Raw genomic sequence first — 21,357 nt, 5'->3', positions numbered from 1 at the left:
GCGGTAATTATTATGATACCTATCAATATCATTTGGAATATATACTTAAAACATATTATTATAATGCGGAAAAAAATATAAAATCATAATTAACAGAAATTTTAAACATTTTAAAGCTCCCTCACACACAAACTGAAATTATCAAAACGTTCGGGTCTGAATCTCTATGGTCTCGGAGTAATTTCAGATATTGTCTATGGCACCTGTATTTTTGTATTGAAAAATGTATATGGTCACGGAATATGTATGGTGTGCCTAATAGACTACACGCAACTAAATTCACACCTAATGGCCCGCCCGATGGTAAGCGGTAACCGTAGCCCATGGATGCCTGTGACGTCAGTAACAGTGATATTTTACAATTGTCGCACCTGTCACGGTGGTGAAATTGGGGCCTGAATGTCTAGGATTTATAGGGTTTTGACAATCGACCACATTCACCAAAACGAAACCAAAATATAAAAAAAAAATATCATTCTAAGGATGCTCAGTAATAATTTCATTCAGCTCAGTAATAATAATCACAGGTATCATTATGTTTTCTCAAGATATACACCGTGTTCCTACGGAAATATAAAATGTGGTGTATATTTTCTAGGTGATTTTGTATGCATGTAGTTATAACAACTCCTTACTCTTTATATGTACAATAACAGTTGTTAGTGGGTGGCTGAGCTAACGCCAGATATCGTTAGAAATGTCGGTGTGTTCCCATTTGTCCCCGCCGAGCACAGACAGGTATAGACGGTCAAGCAAATCTCGTCAGTAGAAAAAGGCGTGAAATTCAAATTTTCTATGTGAAGATATCCCTTCGCGCTTATTTTTTTAAAATTTGCCGTCTTTTTCTACTGACAAGATTTGCTTGACGAAGTATACTTAGGTGCATTCATATGAATTATTTCCATTCTGTCCATACTATAAATCGCAGCGATTAAACTGTGCAGTCCGATTTGCGCAGTTTTATCTACCGTATGTATGACATATCATTACGATAATCGACAACGATTTGTCATACACACGGTAGATAAAACTGCGCAAATCGGACTGCACAGTTTAATCGCTACGATTTATAGTTACGTGTGTAGCCGGCATTATGTGTACACTTCATAAACATGTGATAAACATTATCATATTTTATGTTTTGGAAGTGAACTTTGTACATGTAAACAATAAGAAATAATGAAAACGAGCACAATAATGTATGTAGTATGGGTAAGTAGAGAAATGCTTTAAATAAAATGTTTAAGAAATTGTGAAAATCTCGTTTTATTACTATCCCTTTTATCCAGTAGTGAGTATTATATTCTTTGCTGCTAACTTAGAGGATAACCAATGGAGACGCCATGTCTATAATTTTCGGTACAAAATAGTCTGCCGTTTTTTGCGGGGGAGGGGCACATCAAATGTATACGTAACGTCAACATAGCCATGTCAGATAAACGTCAGTCCATACATGTGTTTGACATGTCGTTGACCATTGGCCGCCTTTTTTCGACAGAGGGGCACGCCTGTTAATGACCACTCCGTTGGTAATATTCTCTAAGAACTTAGCAGACACTTTTATGTTTGAGCTGATGGCCAAATTCCCAATGCTCCTCCCTAATAAAAAAAAAAGGCTAACTTCAAAGTGACAGACTGTAGCTGTCACATATCGCGTTCAATTTATTGACCAAAAATGTTGCGTATTCTAATTAATTGTAAATAATAAACTGAATTTATACTTCTCTAGTTTTATTATTAGACACGATTTATAGTGCAATAGTGAGAAATGTCTGTAGCCATCGAACCGGAGGGCTACTGTACCGAACACAGGTTTGTTTTTATGATCTTTGTATTTTTTTATTATACCTTGAATAACCTATTGGAACTAGTATCTTATTCAAAGACATGTGGTAATCAATGTAATCATAGAGAGTAAAAAGGTATTGCAATCAAATAAGAAATATAAAATACCAGCAATACGAACAATAACATAAAAGTTAGGTTAACTTTAATATGTATTATTGTTTCTTTTGCTAGTACATATTTAAAATAACGTCACAAATTTATTATGAGGCATCAGGCATTTAACACATTCATTGCCACCCAGCCAAACAAGTCGCCAGGCCACAACAATTTCGTCCGGCCTGGGAACGAAATCATAAAATACACAATAGTCGGGTTTTTGGCAGTGAATGTGTTAAGGTGCATTGCTGTGAGGTAAGTTTACTATGTGTAATAAATGTGAAATTCCAAGTTCACTATGTGTAATAAATGTGAAAGATTGTAAAGTGTTTTATTTTATGTGATATATTATCAAGAACTTGTGCAATAAGCCTATAAAACTGTTACAGTTGTACCTGCGGCCCTCCCCCAAAGCGCCGTCGCGTACGCAGAGTGACTATTCTAGACTTGCTGAACGTGGACCTGGTCCGGAGCGCCATATTTGACTATGTGCCTTTGGGGGACCTGCTGCGCTCCGAGCTAGTCTGCCAACGGTGGCGGAGCGCTGTACAGCATTATTTGAGAGGTAATATGCGATGTAAAACTTGTAGCCAATTTGAAGTGGGATCTGTATAATAATCCAATGTTATTATGGAATAATATTAACATGAATAATTTGCTCTGATAATTAAATTAAGATTAATTATAGGAGCTTGTTGCTAGGCTTATATGAATAGGGGTTGTGCACAAATCATTGTGCATAACAACAAGTAGGTACTAAAATATACAGAACTCTCGGTGGGCGAGACTGACTCGCACTTGGGACTCGCACTTGGCCAGTCAAATAACACGATTGGATTTGTTATATTGTTTCGAGTCTGTCTGTCCGTTCTATAAGAAATATTGTAACTCCGAAACTTTTGGATCAAAAATTGTGAAAAAAATACACAAAATAGTTCTTTACCTATAGATGTCAGGAGAATCTATTAGAAATGTGCAGTCAAGCGTGAGTTGGACTTAAAGTAGGGAACCCTTGGAACGCGAGTCTGACTCGCACTTGACCGGTTTTTTTTTAATTATGCAGGCGCCCGCCGCATCCGCTCCAAGCTGCACATCACGTCCCCCTGGCACCCGCCGCCCCCCCGCCTGTGCCGCTGCCAGCGCCTCCTCCCCCTCGACGAGAGCCGCGACTCCTGGTACTGCTCCTCGCTGTACACGTGGGGCGCGGCCGTGGAGGCGGCGCCCTGCACCGCCGCGAGCTTCGAGGAGGTTGTGGGACACTGCCCCAATATACGGGAGCTTACGGTGAGTTATAAATCCCTCCATCTCTTCAAGGCGGTCGGTCCGGATGGGATCTTCCGCGCTCTCCCGCAGTGGGGTTAGGGTTGCCAGATCGAAAGGCGCTATTATCGGGAAAAATATCAATTTTTCGGGATTTTGGGACTTGAGTCGGGAAAAAAATACTTTCAAATTAAAGTAATTTTATTAAAAACAACAATATTTTACATCATTGGCACTACGTTAGCTACGCGCTCGACGCCGGTCGTTCGCTCGCTCGACGACAGTTCGGAACATGAAATTATTATTCTATAACGTGAAGCTGTTTTTCGGGACAATTTTCACTTCGTCGGGAATCGGGAACACGTGCTAAAAATCGGGAGAATCCCGCCAAATCCCGGCCATCTGGCAACCCTAAGTGGGGTCTAGCGGCTCGATTCTGTCGATCTCTACTAGACCTCAACAAGTTACGATATGGATAATTTAAAGATATTGGTAAGATAGATATGTCAAATTTGACGTTTCCGCGATTCTGGAGGCCCTCTTGAACGATTTCGACAAGTTATGACTTAGATATCCAAGTCACATCTAGTCGATATCTAATGTAAATCTAGTTGATCTCTATATCGTTTCTAGATCTTGTGATTATCTCGTTTCCCGAATACGCGTGTAGGACTCATCTAGGAAACCCTGACCGACATCATGGAAGCCCGTCTAGCCTGGGGGCACGGGCCGTGAATGTGATATTCCTCACGATGTTTTCCTTCACCGAAGCCCGACTGGAAAATATCAAATGATATTTATTTCGTACATAAGTTCAGAATAACTCATTGGTACGAGCCTGAGTTTGAACCCGCGACCTCCAGGTTGAAAGTCGCACGCTCTTACCGCTAGGCCACCAGCGCTCTAATACTAAGTCTTCTTCTTCTTTATATTTAAAACCTGTGCTATACACACGTGTGTGTGTATGTGTGTGTGTACACGACCCGAATCATTTTTTTAATTCTTCTACCGTAGACTAGGAATCCTCTAGACCGAGTTTAGAGCAATTATTTCATGCAACCGATGATGCCAAAAATGCGGGGGTGAGCGAAGTCCCGTGCCGTGATTGGTCCGTTCAAAGACACGGACGTCACACAAAGACACTTTCGACTCGAACATGGAGTAAAATTACCGTATGCATGGCAGAGGGTGTAGCGCGACTATGCTCAGTCTGGAGGATGTTTTGTCTGTGTCTTCGACTAACCTTTTCTTCTTAAACTAAATACAACTACTTAAATGGATCGTTCTATTTCAGTTTTACGGATTTCCAGACCGGGAAGTAGTGAAAGACAGCGTTGATATCGGAAGGCTACGGAACCTGAAACGGGTCGCATTCAGGAATCTCATCATGGAGGATGAGGACAGGGAACAGGTGATTATTTAACCCGAACCTGTAGCTTTAATCACCTTACATTACGCCGCCACAAAGTGTTGGAATAATCTGTTAACACCTATAAGAAATTATACGTCGACAGCAACTTTTAAAAGTAAGATTAAAAAGTATTTGATTGAACTTCAAACTTCCAACACATAGCCTGACATACGATGCCAGATGTTATTCGTATTGATTTTTTTTTGTAACTGTTAAAAAAATATTTAAATAACAAGACTTATGAACTATTATTACCTACTTTAACTAGAGATGTTATCTTTGTAGTTCTTTTTTTGTTTTATGCTTTGGATGTACATACAAGCAAATTTCCATTAACCCGTATAAATGTCAATGTGGTTCAGTGAAGGGGACGGACTGAAAATCAGCGCTGCGCAGGCAATTTCTAATGAAATGACTGACGCGGCGTATGCTGAGCCCGTTCTTTTTGCCGCAATTTTTTTTTAAATCTTTTTACATTATGTAACCAGTATGCTTTTTGTGTTGCAATAAATGGCCACCAGCGCTATTATTGATCACCGGTCTGGCCTAGTGAGTAGTGACCCTACCTGTGATGGCCCTGGGTTCGAATCCCGGTAAGGGCATTTATTTGTGTGATGAACACAGATATTTATTCCTGAGTCACGGGTGTTTGTGTGGGTGTATATTTTCCTGAGTCATGGGTGGTGTTTCTATGTATATAAGTATGTATGTATTTATCTACAGGGTGTTTGGTACATCGTTTGCCAAATTAAAACGGTAGATAGGTTGAGTCATTAGCTATCTTCTCAGGCCTGGAAATTTTTAATTTGGCGTAAAAAAAAATTTCACTTACAGTACCGGTCAAAAGTTTAAGTTCACTCTGCGAAATAAGGTTATCATATTTAATTATGTTCAAATATAGAATATGTTTTGAATTTCAAACGTTTAATTGTTTCCACGACTACCAAATAACAATAAAAATACCTCTTGGAGGAATCGTTTTATGTTATTCGGAAAATTTGATCCATTTAATATTTTTGTTCCGTATTTCCTATGAGATTTCGTGAAGTTAGAAATCATTTAAAATGGGTCGCAAAGCCGATTTTAGTGTCGAAACTCGTGCTGTTATTGTAACTCTGTCAAATGAGGGCTACACGACGCGGAAAATCGCTGAAAAAATGAAGGTTTCTCAAACCGCTGTCGTGAGTACTTTGAAACGAAAACGAAAAACCGGTCTTAATTGCAGTCGATCTCGATCAGGTAGGCCAAAAATCACGTCTAAAAGCGAAGACCAATTTATTTGCGTGCAGAGCAAACGCCAACGTACTCTAACTGCTCCAGAAATTTGCGAAGAACTCAACGCCACCCGAGAACAGCGAGTATCGGTTTCGACAGTGCAACGGCGTCTGCGAAACTATGGTCTAAAAGGTCGTATTGCTGCCAAAAAACCCTTGTTACGTAGTCAGAATAAAGTTAAGAGGTTGAAATGGGCCCAGAAACACAAAAACTGGACGTCTGAACAGTGGTCTAAAGTTTTATTTTCTGACGAATCGAAGTTTGAAATTTTTGGAGGGAGACGTCGTCAATATGTTCGACGACAAGTAGGCGAACGAATGATAAAGCAATGCGTGATGCCAACAGTGAAGCACGGTGGAGGATCAGTTATGGTCTGGGGATGCTTTGCGGGTGATAAAGTTGGTGATCTCGTGAGAGTCAATGGCATAATGGATAAGAAAATGTATCATAACATTTTGCAACGTCACGCTTTTCCATCTGGAAAACGGATTGTAGGCAGAGGTTTTGTTTTCCAACAAGACAACGATCCCAAGCATACGTCGAAGTTGTGCAAAAACTACATTTCATCCAAAGAGAACCAAAAAGAATTAAAATATATGGATTGGCCTCCTCAATCGCCCGACCTCAATCCGATTGAGTTGTTATGGGATGAATTGGACAGGAGTGTGAGAAAAATGCGGCCAACTAATAAAGAACAGCTTTGGGAATACCTATACATTTGTTGGAATAAAATTTCGACATCAACACTGCAAAAACTAATTACGCGAATGCCGAAAGTGTGTATGGCAGCATTGAAAGCAAAAGGCGGATATTTTGAAGAGTCTAAAGTTGGCAAAAACTGATCTTTTTTATTTAATTGTGGTTTTAAATTAGAGAATTACCTTTAATTTATTATGTAACAAAAGATTATTAAATACTTTTATTAGTACATTGTGTTATAGCTTCATTTAACCGAATTTACAGAGTGAACTTAAACTTTTGACCGGTACTGTATATGCCAGATTTACGTAAATTTCAAATTTTTGCTTGCATAGTAGTAAAAATAAACATGGCCAATTTTGTTTTTCTAGGCATGAGTAGATAGCAAACTCAACCTATCTGCCGTTTTAATTTGGCAAACGATGTACCAAACACCCTGTATATTAGTATGAATATCGTCACCTAGCACCCATAGTACAATTTGATCTGTATAAGATGTCCCCTAATATTTATTTATTTATCAATAATTTCCCGCCACTTGTCTCTGTCTAATGCACACTCCCGCCACTCCACACAGAATGTATCTAGGTTGTCCCGCCATCTCCGGGAAAGAGGGGAGGCCTTTGCCCAGCAGTGGGACACACTAATAGGCTAATTAAAAAAAAATCAATAATTATGATTTTTATTTCAGGTCACCGATGAAGACGTCACTATACTCCTCGAAAGCAATAAAATCGACGAACTGACCATAATAGGAAACGACCAAATTACGGGCAGTTTCCTAAAACACCTAAAAACTAATCTAACATCACTGCGACTCAGAAACTGTCCAAATTTAGACTATAAACATCTCCTTTCGGTATTAGATAGTTTAAAAGATGTAACTGTATTAGATTTATCAAGAAATTCCGCAGATATTTTAAAGAATGTCCACCTACTATTAGATGGGATGCCAAAATTGGAACATTTGGAGTTGTGCGGTTATGAGAAGGTAATAGTAATTTAAATTTTCTTATGTTTATTCTAGAGATGCAACGGATAGTTGTTTGGCCGGATACCGGATATTCGGCCTGACCATCGGCCTTAGCGGCTCATTTCTAGGTTCGAAATGAGTGCGCGTGCAAGCTAGTGGAATGTTTCAATTGTTTTAAAATAATAAACAAGTACGATTATGACCATGATTGTTTCTTAAATCCAAATTAGTTTACTCCGAAATCAAGCACTATTACTATCCGGTATCCGGCCGGATAGTAAGTTACTATCCGGTATCCAGCCGGATAGTAGGTTACTATCCGGTATCCGGCCGGATATTAAAATCATGGCCAGATAGGCCGGATACCGGATAGTAACCGAATATCCGGTGCATCTCTAGTTTATTCATTCAATTAGACATGTCAAAAATTAGAACATTATAAATACAATAATTAAAAACCGGGCAAGTGCGAGTCGGACTCGCGCACGAAGGGTTCCGTACCATAATGCAAAAAAAAAATGCAAAAAAAAACGGTCACCTATCCAAGTACTGACCCCGCCCGACGTTGCTTAACTTTGGTCAAAAATCACGTTTGTTGTATGGGAGCCCCACTTAAATCTTGATTTTATTCTGTTTTTAGTTTTTGTTGTTATAGCGGCAACAGAAATACATCATCTGTGAAAATTTCAACTGTCTAGCTATCACGGTTCGTGAGATACAGCCTGGTGACAGACAGACGGACGGACGGACGGACGGACAGCGAAGTCTTAGTAATAGGGTCCCGTTTTACCCTTTGGGTACGGAACCCTAAAAAACGCACAGATTTAAATCCACTAAAATAATCCTAGGCTTTGACGACGGGGCAGCCCTACTGCAGCCCTAGCCCACCACTACCAACGAACTCTCTTCATACAGGGTGATTTCGGGGTCGTGGAGCAAGAGAGCCAGACATCATACAGAATCCAAAGATGAGCCTAATGATGTTGTTAATTATTGTTTATCACCAATAATGATGATTATTTTCCAGATGACAAGTAGGAAAAAACATTTTTGCATACAATCTGGTCACCCTACTCAATGTGACGTCTTGTCGCTTTCCATACAGCGTATGTCAAAAGTCATAGGGTGACCATAATTACTTAGTATAACATTAATTTTACTTGAAAAATAAGAATAATTAAAGTAATTATCTTTTAATCAAATACTACCATCAGTCATCAGTCAGAAAAAGTGGTTCTGGATCACGACCCAAAAATCACCCTGTATATGTATTTTTATTTCCTTGTTTTCAGTTTAAATCACTTTAAATAAACTTGTCGTTGCTTTAAAAAAATCACATACTTACCTATAGCTATTATGCTGTTAGCCAAAATTAATACAAATACAATAATATATCTAAAAATTATATAAAAAATTATCTAATAAAAACTGGCCCACATAAAAATAATAAATGTATCAGCATTTATTAAAAACCCAGTATTTTAAATTGTATTTTTTTTCTTATTTACTCTTAATGCATGTTAATTATAAGATGTGTCCCGCCGAGTTTGTTGCCGGTCCCATATTGGGATACCCTCCTCCAATTGAGGGGGTACGTTTCCGTGAAAATACGATGGAAAACAATTAAGCAGTATGCACTACATTTTTACTTGAATAATAAAACTATCTATCTCTTAAGGTGGAGTTGGACGGGCAGTTGAAATCGCATGTACGGTTGGAGCACTTGAAGCATCTGAATTTGAGGAGGAACAGAAATGTGAACGACGATTGGTTGGAAACTATAGCGAGGGGGCATAAACTGATTACGTTTGATGTGTCGTATTGTAAAGGTAAGTTTGTATATTTTATAACTTATAACTTCGTTGTTCAAGGCATTAAAATTCACAAAACTTAACATTTTTAAGGTCTGAAACTTGATCACTCGATTTTTCGGTGCTTATAACTTGAAAAAAAAAATCTTGGTTTGGTACTTCAGATTGTATTGAATTACGTACTTAATTGTAGGTATTATTAACAAAAAAATAAGGATAAATTCCTTGTTAGCTACAATATTCCTTTCTTAGGCCTTATAATAGTTATAATCGACCGATCTCAATCGTCCTCCTCCTCCTCCTCCTCCTCCTCCTCCCCCTCCTCCTCTTCCTCTTGGACCTTATTAGTCTTATTACATATACAAGGTGGCTAAAAAATAACTGCATTTTCGTTGCCAGGGAGGTTTTGGGATTATACTGAGCAACTTTTACTATGGGACCGACCCCGAAATCGCGAAAAAAAATTTGGCTGTTTCATACATTTTGGCTGCTCCATATTCTATGGGAGGGTAAATTTTTTTTCGCGATTTTGGGGTTGGTCCCACAGTAAAAGTTGTTCAGTATAATCCTAAAACCTCCCTGTTAAGGGGAATGCAGTTATTTTTTAGTCACCGAGTAGGTATACAAATTGATTCAAGAATTGTATAGACCTACACAAACGGGAAAAATACAAGCGTAAATTAAGAACATCAGGGGCTTAGTAAACACTCGTAAATTAATAAATGTAGGTCGTCCATTTTGGGACTAATTATTGTTTTTTGTGTTTAAATCAGTTATGGTACAGTGAACTGCGAAATTGCATGGACAAATTATGTATGAATTCATGGCGACATGGCACCGTGTCACTTTTGCGGCTGATCGTACAAGAACACTTGTAATATTATCGCCACCTTTGTATGTTTGTTCACGATAAATTCAAAAACTACTGAACGGGTTTTAATGCGGTTTTCACCTATCAATAGAGTGATTCTTGAGGAAGGTTTAGGTGTGTAATTTGTTAACCCGTGCAAAGTCGGGGCGGGTCGCTTGTTTTAACCCCTTACTGCATGTAATAAAAATTTGTTTAAGTTTGAACTTTAATAGCTGTCAATAAATAGTGAATAGATACAGGCGTTACTTTGCGGAAATCCATATAAATTGAAACCAAAATATTACTTTGCTAATCCGCGTAAAAGATAACGTGCTAGTCAATCAGTGCTAACCCGTTATACTTAGATAGGTACTTGCGTATTTTTTACATGCAATTAATGTTCCCACCCTCCCACCGCAAAAATAAATACGCAAATAAATATCATAAACCACCACCAAAAGAACAATACTCGACACGTGTGCGGGTTAGCACTGATTGACTAGCACGTTATCTTTTACGCGGATTAGCAAAGTAATATTTTGGTTTTAATTAATGCTGTCAATAAAGTTGAATGTCATGTCCGCCATATATGGCGTTAAAATTAAGGGGTTAAAATTAAAATGACTTACGAAATGTCTTTAATTCTAGGTGTGACTATGACGGGCTTGACAGAAGTGTGTGAGTCGTCGAAATCGATGAGCGAGCTCGCGATAGCCGACAACGACGACGTGTCAGACGAGGACGTCGAGACCATCATACGGCTCCTTCCCTTCCTTACGGTGAGATACCTACTGTTTTGTAAAGAAAAAACCGGACAAGTGCGAGTCGGACTCGACCACCGAGGGTTCCGTACAAATTTAACTTTTTTTGCAGATTTTTACCGGGGCTAAATTTTTCTTTTTTTTTCGCCCCACCTAGATCTAGCTTAACCCTTACAGGACTATACAGGTTGGCCAAAAATTAAGGGTATTGCCGTTGCCAGGCTTTGGGATTAAACTATGGGACTAACTCCGAAATCGCGAAAAAAAAGCCCTCCCGTAAAAAATTTACCAAAATGTATTAAACAGCCATTTTTTTTCGCGATTTCGGGGTTGGTCCTATAGTAAAAGTTGCTCAGGATAATCCCAAAACCTCCCTGGCCGTTGCCAGGGAGGTTTTGCAGATGCAGAACATTACAGGTTGGCCAAAAAATAAGTTCATTTCCGCGGTTTCGTCGCTGTGCTACAGGTAGCTAAAAGTACATCCGTTCGGCCTCAATTTTGGGGTTTGCCATAAGCCGCGCGTGGCGCTGTCGCCATCCAGCGACCATATCTGTGCTGATCGTAACAGACGCGTTTTGTTAGAGAGTGAGTGTTCTGTACCTAGTACTATTATTTATTCGGTGCTATGGGAGCGTCCATATTTTTCAATTCAATTGGGTAGGTAAAGTTTTTTGAAGATAGGCAAATTATATTTTTTCCCGATAGTATTCATTATAGCGATCACGGAAATGCAGCTCTTTTATTTTTATATTATTTTATTGATTAAATATAATTTTTTAAATGATCGATATGACGTTTGTGAAGTGAAATGGCAGATTCGAGTAATTAATTCCTTTGCCGTAGTAAATGGGACGAGATAGAAAAAAAATCGATGTCAACTGTCAGTGTCATTCTTGGAAAATAACTTGCAAATTATTTGAAAATAATGGTCGGACGAAACATTTGTGTTTTCTTGTAATTGGATGTCGGTGTGATTTCTAGAATAAGTATTTTTAACGTCCCTAGCACGCTCAACACGGATATTTTGATAATGATAACGATTGCTTTCGACTACTTGGCACTGCTTCTTGGAGAACATTTTCATTAACGCCTTCACCACGACTCTTGGACTGCTACACGAGTCATTTTGGATCTCAGTATCAACACAATAGATGGAGACGATCCCGGAAACGTTCGAATGGAAATAGAATATTACAGAGATGAACTCAAAAGTGCGTCGTACCGTCTTGTAGGAAGTACAGACGTTACTTTCCAAATTCAGCGTATTTGAGCACACCAAAGTCTTTAACAGCGATTCGGTGCCAAACTTTGAAGATATATTGGCCAAAATGGTAACTTATACGTTTGTGAGGACTATATAAACGTGATTGTTGTATTATACATACATGATGATTAAGATTGTAATAGTCTTATAACTAGGTCGTTATTGGCTATTATATATGGGCTCGGCAAGGTGTTCACAATATCTGAACACGCACGCCCTGATAATAGAGGCGTGTTCAGATATTTATGAGCACCCTAGCTGCACCAATATATCTGATGGCGACTGTACTTTAGAAAACTTATAATATAAATCCAAAATAATATAATATAAATCCAGTAAATTCCGTTTCGTTTTATTTTATAAATCCACAAATTATTATCCTTAAGCATTAACATTACAACAGTATATAGGATCACGCTGTGTGGCGTGCCCTTGAAGAGAGTTGAAAGGTTCAAATATGGTCAATATGGATAAGTATGTCTGTAGGGTAAATGTGCTTCACGTTGGGGCCTGTTTACATATTGATTAGTGTTGATTGCGGGTTTAATACATTTGCCACTATACACAAGTAGCAAGTGTATCAACTCGCAAAAATACTACATTTTTGCTTCCATTGAGGTATACATAGTAAGCACTATTCTCAAATTATGTGAGGAAATAAAACAAATTCAATTTAGTAAAGCGTATTTAATAGGGGTAAAGTGACGCGAATACAATTAAAAAAACAACGCATATTCTTAGTTTATATTAAATGTAGATGGCTTTTTAGTTTTCACTTGGTTACAGAAATACGCTAAAAACCATTTTCAGAATAGGTGTTTCTTGCGTTTTGGCTGTCCTTCTTGTGTCCTTCCACAGCATGAGCATGTCGTAAGTCCTGTTGTATTTGTCCCTGGACTTAGCAGGAAGCTAGTTATTCATTATTAAGTTTGTTTCTGCTTTCAAATGAGGCGGTGTGCCGTCTATTCCAGGTCGTTTTCGTCACTTGAACTCATTTTGTTTATTACGAGTATTAAAATAACAAGCGGTAACTTATTGAGTATTGCACAACGAATAAACTTTGCCGCCTTTTATTTGCATATTTTTTAAAATTATATTACCATAGATACTAAGCATACGGTACGCGCATGCGTCAATCCGGGCGCACCGCGCAGCGCCCTTTCGCGGTGCTAAAGCGGTATCCAGACGGGACTGATAAAATCGGTCGATTTGATCAGAAATGAAATTGGCGTCAATCTCCAATTTTAGATTTATGGTGATATTAGAGACATTTAAATTGAAAAAATGCCCCATAACGAAAATACTAGGCTCACAAATTGGTGTTCTTGTGTCCGCACCTCATTTTATCGGTCATTATCGGCGGTTGAATTCGGCGAGCCAAATTGGCGTTTGCGTCCGCACGTCCCGATTCGATCGGGCAATTTAATCAGATTGGCGAAAAATTGACTAATCTGGATACGCCTTAAGCAACATCGAGTTCACGATAATTTGACATATAATAATAATAGATTTTTAGCATAAGTTGCATTTCATAAAACTTAACCCAAATCATTTGTACATTTTCAAGTCAAAGATAAAGACATGTTGGTTTTAAAATTTTAATAAGTATAGACCATAACATTGTCATGATCTTGTAACATTGTTAAAATAAGAGAGTCTCCCATTTTCATTTTATTGCATTTTTTATAAAATGTCTTTAGATTCTCGGGATATCTTGGTCCTAATTCGATTGCTCTTTTTTATGGAAATAATTATATCCTTCAGATTCACAGGATGCTCGAGGCTCAGCCGAATAACACTGCAAGGAAGTATGTCATGGCTCAATGGTTCTAATTAGCCATCAGTATAATACCGCCAATGAATGTTTACATCCACCTGAAAATAAGAACAACATTCATAAAATGAGGATAACCACACAAAACTAACAGATGGTTGAAATTGTTAGAAAAAATTAGACCGATTTCTTGTTTACGAACTTAACAGCTCATGGCAATTTAATAATAAAAATCAAAACACAAGTGAAGATAGTTTTATGTACCTATGTATTTCACGGATACGTACTCCTGTACGGCCATTGCTCCTCTAATTCAACGGCATTGTGCTTATCACTGTTATGATAATAATTTCAAATTTGTAGAATCTGCTCGCAATCTCGTATGAACTCGCTTATTTTTCTTGCAAAACTCTGTCCAAGGGTCAGCGCAGGGGCCGTCGTGTAGGGGTGGGGAAGAAAACGTTGTCCAATAATTATGCAGTGCCAAGTTATCGAAAGTAAATTCAATCTTTGTCCAAATACGCGCAGATGTCGTGGGGAATCAGAAGTCCGTGGGTCGTGCTGAGGTCGTCGAAAATCTCAATGATAACATTAATAGCAATTCGCAAGGTAACATGAGGCTTGTCCGTTATTTTTCGGGAATGAGAGCTAAGTGACACTGACAGTTGACATCGTTTTTTTTTCTATCTCGTACCATTTACGACGCGCAAAGGAATTATTGGGATCTGCCATTCCACCTCACAAACGTCATATCGATCATTTAAAAAATTATATTTAATCAATAAAATGAAATAAAAATAAAAGAGCTGCATTTCCGTGATTGCTGTAATGAATACTATCGGAAAAAAATATAATTTGCCTATCTTCAAAAAACTTTACCTACCCAATTGTATGACGGGTGATGTATTAACGGGTTTGTGTAATTTCTTTTCGGTCAGTTACATACTGTATATAAAATAGCTTGTTATCCTCGCAGATCCTGAACATCCAGAAGTGCCGCGGCGTGACGGCGGACCTGGTGGTGTACCTGGCGCGCATCATGCGCCGGCGCAACCGCTGGCGGCTGCCCGCCCTGCGCCTGCGCCTCTACGGCACCGTCGTGCCCGACGCCATGCCGGTACTGTGTTAAAAAAAAGGGTTGCACTTCGGGAGTGCCGGCAGAAGTGAAAACTCGACGACCGGTCTGGCCTAGTGGGTAGTGACCCTGCCTGCTAAGCCGATGGTCCTGGGTTCGAATCCCGGTAAGGGCATTTATTTGTGTGATGAACACTAATATTTGTTGCTGAGTCATGGGTGTTTTCTATGTATATATAAGTATGTATTTATCTATATAAGTATGTATATCGTCGCCTAGCACCCATAGTACAAGCTTTGCTTAACTAGTTTGGGGCTAGGTAGATCTGTGTAAGATGTCCCAAAAAAAAATTGTAACAGTTTTTCGATCAGGTCACGTGTCCGTCTTACGAATTTTCAATCTGTCGAATCTGTTGGTCACGTGACCTGTCGCGAGTTTATTATGTCCCCATCACAAAAAGTGCACAGCGCCGCTAAAGAAAGTTTCACTTCAAAAATTATTTGCGACGTTCCAAGGAAAAAGGTACCTTATGGCGGCTGGCACGTACGTCCCATGGCACCGCAATAATATTGCAGCGGCGTTAATAATAGCGTAAGCGCCAACCGCCATAACGTACCTTTACCGTGGGACGTCACATTTTATGTCCCTGAAACCAGTAAGACATTTTTTCAAATCACCATTTCGAAAAAGGGGTTTTTCGTCCCTGCTAAGAGGGATCAAAGTAATACTTTTCTGTTCTAGGACACTATTTTAACATGTTTTGCACATTATTTTGAACATCATAATTATCCCATAGGTGATGTGAAAAGCAGTATGTGTCACATGGTAGCAAAATTATTTTCATCTTGGGCGTAATACACTTGAATCCCTCACTACGCTCAGGATTCTAAGAACCCCTCTCTACTCTCGGGATTCTATTATAGAATCCTTCGCTTCGTTTATAATTCAATATACGCGCTCGCCGTAAATATGTAATTTTGCTCCCTTGTGACACAATCTACTATTATACAGGGTGTTACTGACCATCGGGCTTTAAATCCAGGGCTCGATTCTACTCGCTAAACTGAGCTACTTTTATTATGGCACCAACCCCGAAATCCCGATTTTTTTTTTACTTTTTCATACATTTTGGCTGATCAGATGTCGACGTTTTCTATGGAAAAGCCAAAAAAAATTCCCCGATTTTAGTGTCGGTCCCATAGTAAAAGTAGCTCAGTTTAGCGAGTAAAATCAAGCCCTGGATTTAAAGCCCCATGGTCAGACACACCATGTAGAACATCGGTGTTCGCGGTACGCCCTCTGTTGACTGACATTATATATTTTTTCTAAAATAAAAAATAAAATATCTTGTTTCAGATGGTATATTCGTTTATTCTGGACTTCGCAAAGGGCACGCAGCTCGACCCAAAACCTAGCCCTTACTTAGGTTTTTGATTCACTCTACTAGTTCAAATATACAGGGTGAATTTCCAACGACCACTCTGTCATGGGATAATGTGCAAAACTCACTATGGTACAGTCAACTGTATAAATATGGGTGCAGCCAACTTATTCAAAAATATGTCCCATAGTTCTTAATTCGCAGACATAAGAGCTATGGGACATATTTTAGAGATGATTTGTGCACCCATATTTTTACAGTTGACTGTATCATTCTAAACCGGCCCCCCCCCACATCTGGCGTCTTTCGAGCGTCGGCGTCTGTCGGCGTCGGTCCAGCGCTATGGAAAATGACGTCGCTGCGCAGTTGCGTCGACGCTGCGTCGACGTTGCGTCGACGTCGGCCATAGAATTGTAGACGCCGACGCTCGAAAGACGCCAGAAATGGGGGGGGGGGCTAAGGAAAACATTTGGCTGTCCCATAGATGTGTACAAATATCGATAGCCGAAATGTAAATAGTATATACGCCACGATTCGGGAAATTAATTAGAGATTCACTAGATATGAAATAGTAAAGTTATGTGACGTTCGACGACAAAAGGTACCTTATGGCGGCTGGCGCTTACGTCGCATAGCGCCGCAATAATAATGGAGCGACGTTAATAATCGTAAGCGCCAACCGCTATATGGTACCTTTATTAGTGGGACGTCACATATCTTTACTATATCGTATCTAGTTAATCTCTAATTCACTTTCCGAATCGCGCCGATAGTTTTGTTTTCGCAATATTGGGCTGAGCCCATATATTTTTACTGTACAGATTAATTATTTACTTATTTAGTCTACCTAGCAAAATATAGACGTAAAATATATTACGGAGTTATAATTACTTGTAAGTTACTGCATATTTTGTAGATTTAAATATTTACTGACTATTTTTAGATGTCATCACAGGAGCATAATAACGTTATACAGGGTGCTTCCTGTAACAGGAGCAATAAATTAAACTAAAGGCTGTACTCCTCAAACTGACCAACATTTGTTCAGCAACTTTAAAAAATTATGAATCCTCTAGACTTCCTCTTTTTCATACAAAATAAATATTGCCTTCAATGTACGCTGACATCAGTATGTTTGACGTTACTTGTCACGCTTTTAACATAACAAAATTTGCAATACATTGCGTCTTAGAATAAACTTTAAAGTGTAATAAAAATCAAAACATGAGTTATTTTCAAAAGTTGCTGAACAAATGTTGGTCAGTTTGAGGAGTACAGCGTACAGTTTAATTTATTGCTCTTGTTACAGGAAACACACTGTATAGGAAATATGTGGCGTTTTCAATCAAAAGGGTACTTATTGTCGGTTGTCAATAAAACGCTATTTCCTTAAAGCTTCAAAATCAAATCACTTATCTACAACCGACAATGTGGTACCTTTTAGTTAAAACATTGCAAATAACAATAATTTGCAGGCTGGCAATAAAATGTAATAATAAAATCGTAATTTTTAGGGTTCCGTACCTCAAAAGGAAAAAGAAACCGGCCAAGTGCGAGTCGGACTCGCGTTTCAAGGGTTCCGTACATTACCCAATTTTTAACAATGTTTTTTTTTATATGTGAAACGCGAGTGAATTGCATAAAGCCCGCAGGGGCCGGATCAAAAATTAAGTAAGTAGTAGACCCACACTTGACTGCATATTTCTAATAGATTTTCCTGTCATCTATAGGTAAAGAACTACATATTTTGTTTTTGTTTTTTCAAAATTTTAGACCTAGTAGTTTCGAAGATGAAGGAGGGGGGGGGGGAATGGTCATTTTTTGGCTATTTTCGTAAATTACTTCTAAACTACTTATTATAAAATTACGAAAAAAATATCTTTGAGATTCTCAAAATGACCTCTTTCATTTGATATACCTACATAGATTAAAAAAACATTTGTTGTTAAAAATTGAGTAATGTCCGGAACCCTTGGTACGCGAGTCAGACTCGCACTTGACCGGTTTTTTTCATATCAAAACAGTAAATTTTTTTTGCAATTATTACCTAGTTGGAATTACTTGGAATGGTTCAAAGTGTGGTTAGTCTTTACATAATCACCCTGTATATCCTGAGGATAAAAACTAAATTGTAATATATTCTTAAAATAGTTGTCAGTTATAGCTTAAATATTTTAGGTTATGTAAGAATTAATTTATTTTTATTTAATGTAGAATTAACACAATAAATAATTTAAAGTAAACCTTGTGGTTATATCCCCTGCTTAGTTTTAAGCGAAGACCCTTTAGATTTTGAGTTTTTTGAGTGTGTTTTTTTTAAACTCCGTTAACTTCGGGTTGTGGGTAAGTACAGTCACCTGCAATAATATGTTACACAACGAAGGCCGCAAAAAATATCTGACACGATCTTATTCGTAGAGCCATAAGAGCGTTTCACATATTTTTGCGCAAATTGCGGGGATCTTTCTCTTTTACTCCAACGAAGGCGTAATTAGAGTGACAGAGAAAAATCCCCGAAATTTGCGAACGTCGATTTTCGCGGTTATAGCCCTGCGCTAATTATCTGGTAAACTATAAACTCTTACAAATGAAAAAAGAATAAACAAAGATCCCGACGAATTGACAACCTTCTTTTTTTAAGTCGGTTAAAAGTACCCTAAAAGGTAGTGTCAAAGCCTATTATAAACTCCCTGAGTCAACTATCTTGTGAATATAAAAACCCAGCAAGCTCATCTTTGTAGCCAACTCATAGATAATTCACAAGAAGAATTCAAAACAATTTTGTTTACATCCAAAATGAGGTACTTTTTATCCGCATAGCGGCAATCCGCCAGCCAATGACAGGTCTTCACGAGTTGCCAGACTAAAAAAATATTTTTGCAGTAAAATATCTTTTGTATGATATCTGCACTATATAAAGATCAAGTCTGTAAATATATGCTTATTTATAGTTTTGACTGTTGTTCAAAAGAGAATTTATGAAAATAATTAATTGATTTATTAATAAAAAAATACATTTCCTGGGTTATGTTTGCTGGCAACCTCGCCAGTCTGATAAATTGAGCGCGGCGTGAACTCACGAATATTATCCGCAATCCCTTAAAAATGGGCTCGAAATCGCATTTAAACCCAGAAAACATGTTATAGAATGTATAAAACAAATTATTTATAGCAAAATTATGTACGAAGCACGTTTATAACGTTCGTTTCATTGAATATTAACATAGCTAGTGTTTTTTTATGTTCGCCGATGTTTTTCGGACTTTAAGATGTTACTGGCCGGTAAGAATCTCCAATTTTTATAAAAAAATAAATAAAAAAAAAACAATTTAAAAAAGAACGTTCCTCAACCCGCCAAAATAGTGCAGTACTTGTGCTCTACATCTGATTTTTTTTAAATAGTTTATTACTGCAGTGGCGTAAGATATCGATCGGTAGACACAAAGTGTTCATTGAATAATGTTTCTTGTGAAGGATATTGGTCCCATACCCGTTTTTGTTGCAAGGACGACATATTAGCAGTGCTTTCGACTTAAAATCAATAATGTGCGCGCATTGAATCGCGGCACTACGCTAATGTTGCTCGGTAGCGTATACCACTTTGTTTCCATCTACTTCTTTATTTAATTATTATAAAACCTCATGTTTTATAATTTGTATGTATGTTTTTGTTTATGAATACATGGCATAACCTTCTTTGTTCATATTAAACACTATTAGGTAACAATCACAAAAAAAAACAAGAACGTATTTTAATTTATGTATCTGAAAAAAAAACAACTAGGTACTTAAATCGGGTGTAATCTTTAAAGAAAATTAGTTTTCGTAAAATATTCTGTCATTGTAATATAATTTATGGACATTATTGTTTTATTTAAGAAGATAAAATTATGTCGTTTCGCGCCGTTAGCGCGTCTAGACTAAGATTCTCTCGGTTTTATTATTATCAAAAAAAGTGATGTGACCAATATCAGCAATATCGATGTTTGTATTTTTTTTAAGTTTTTAATCATTTATGTAGCAAATTTTTTGGGCGTTTTTAAAGTTTTACAATAGATAGGTACAATGAGTCGTAATGAGTACCATTATAATTTTAAATTTATATTAGTTATGTAATGTAGGCCGTTTTATCTGTCAATCTATTCAATTTTGTATTACATGGACTACATGGTAAAAATACACACTTAACAACTACATATACTGCAATTTATAAAAGTCATAAGCACCGATAGTTAAAAAACAAATATAAATATCCTATAGCCAGCCAGACGTCAAAATTTGCCGAGAAAAATGCAATTTTAATATGTCAAAAATAAGGTTCAAATTAGAATGGAACAGGAGACCTTTTTATAGGTCTCTGGGTGGCTAGAGGATATATAGTTTTTATACATGTCATGATGTGTTTTCAATTTCATAAATGAACACATTAATAGGTATGTACCTATTAATGTGTTCAGTTTTAGTTTTTATACATGTCATGATGTGTTTTCAATTTCATAAATGAACACATTAATAGGTATGTACCTATTAATGTGTTCAGTTTTAGTTTTTATACATGTCATGATGTGTTTTCAATTTCATAAATGAACACATTAATAGGTATGTACCTATTAATGTGTTCAGTTTTAGTTTTTATACATGTCATGATGTGTTTTCAATTTCATAAATGAACACATTAATAGGTATGTACCTATTAATGTGTTCAGTTTTAGTTTTTATACATGTCATGATGTGTTTTCAATTTCATAAATGAACACATTAATAGGTATGTACCTAAGAGTATCTCAATAAGCATTTAGTCTATAATTAAAGAGCAACATTAATATAATGATTAATAACGAAAGATCATCATCATATATCACTGCTTTATCCATTTGAA

At 37.6% G+C, this 21,357-nt stretch overlaps 2 protein-coding genes across 3 annotated transcripts in view; both read left to right on the top strand.

Annotated features, from left to right (window-relative positions):
* The first annotated feature begins 1,685 nt into the window (after positions 1 to 1,685).
* Positions 1,686 to 16,762, top strand: LOC134677037 (F-box/LRR-repeat protein 17-like). The gene is made up of 9 exons (XM_063535460.1): positions 1,686 to 1,812; positions 2,334 to 2,509; positions 3,008 to 3,228; positions 4,499 to 4,615; positions 7,281 to 7,580; positions 9,241 to 9,391; positions 10,872 to 11,002; positions 14,999 to 15,139; positions 16,454 to 16,762. Exons 1-9 carry the CDS (start codon positions 1,769 to 1,771, stop codon positions 16,529 to 16,531), a joined length of 1,359 nt encoding a protein of 452 aa, XP_063391530.1. The 5' UTR covers positions 1,686 to 1,768; the 3' UTR covers positions 16,532 to 16,762.
* Positions 16,763 to 19,541: 2,779 nt separating this feature from the next.
* Positions 19,542 to 21,357, top strand: part of LOC134677102 (protein quiver) — a 43,490-nt gene continuing 41,674 nt past the window's right edge. For both annotated transcript variants that reach the window (XM_063535558.1, XM_063535557.1), the window contains exon 1: positions 19,542 to 19,760. The gene's annotated coding sequence lies outside the window, so the exon portion shown is untranslated. The remainder of the gene's footprint in view (positions 19,761 to 21,357) is intronic.

Source organism: Cydia fagiglandana, chromosome 25 (genome assembly GCF_963556715.1).
Source record: "Cydia fagiglandana chromosome 25, ilCydFagi1.1, whole genome shotgun sequence".
In the NCBI taxonomy this organism is placed as follows: Eukaryota; Metazoa; Arthropoda; class Insecta; order Lepidoptera; family Tortricidae; genus Cydia; species Cydia fagiglandana.
The sequence above is the reverse complement of the archived record's forward strand: the minus strand, read 5'-3'. Positions and strand labels throughout refer to the sequence as shown.

What these genes read in the sequence shown, in the direction of transcription:
- LOC134677037 (XM_063535460.1), top strand. Translation starts at nt 1,769, where the DNA reads ATGTCTGTAGCCATCGAACCGGAGGGCTACTGTACCGAACACAG. An exon ending in AGGATGAGGACAGGGAACAG is followed by an intron (nt 4,616 to 7,280) that starts GTGATTATTTAA and finishes TTTTTATTTCAG; the next exon opens with GTCACCGATGAAGACGTCAC. An exon ending in TGATGTGTCGTATTGTAAAG is followed by an intron (nt 9,392 to 10,871) that starts GTAAGTTTGTAT and finishes CTTTAATTCTAG; the next exon opens with GTGTGACTATGACGGGCTTG.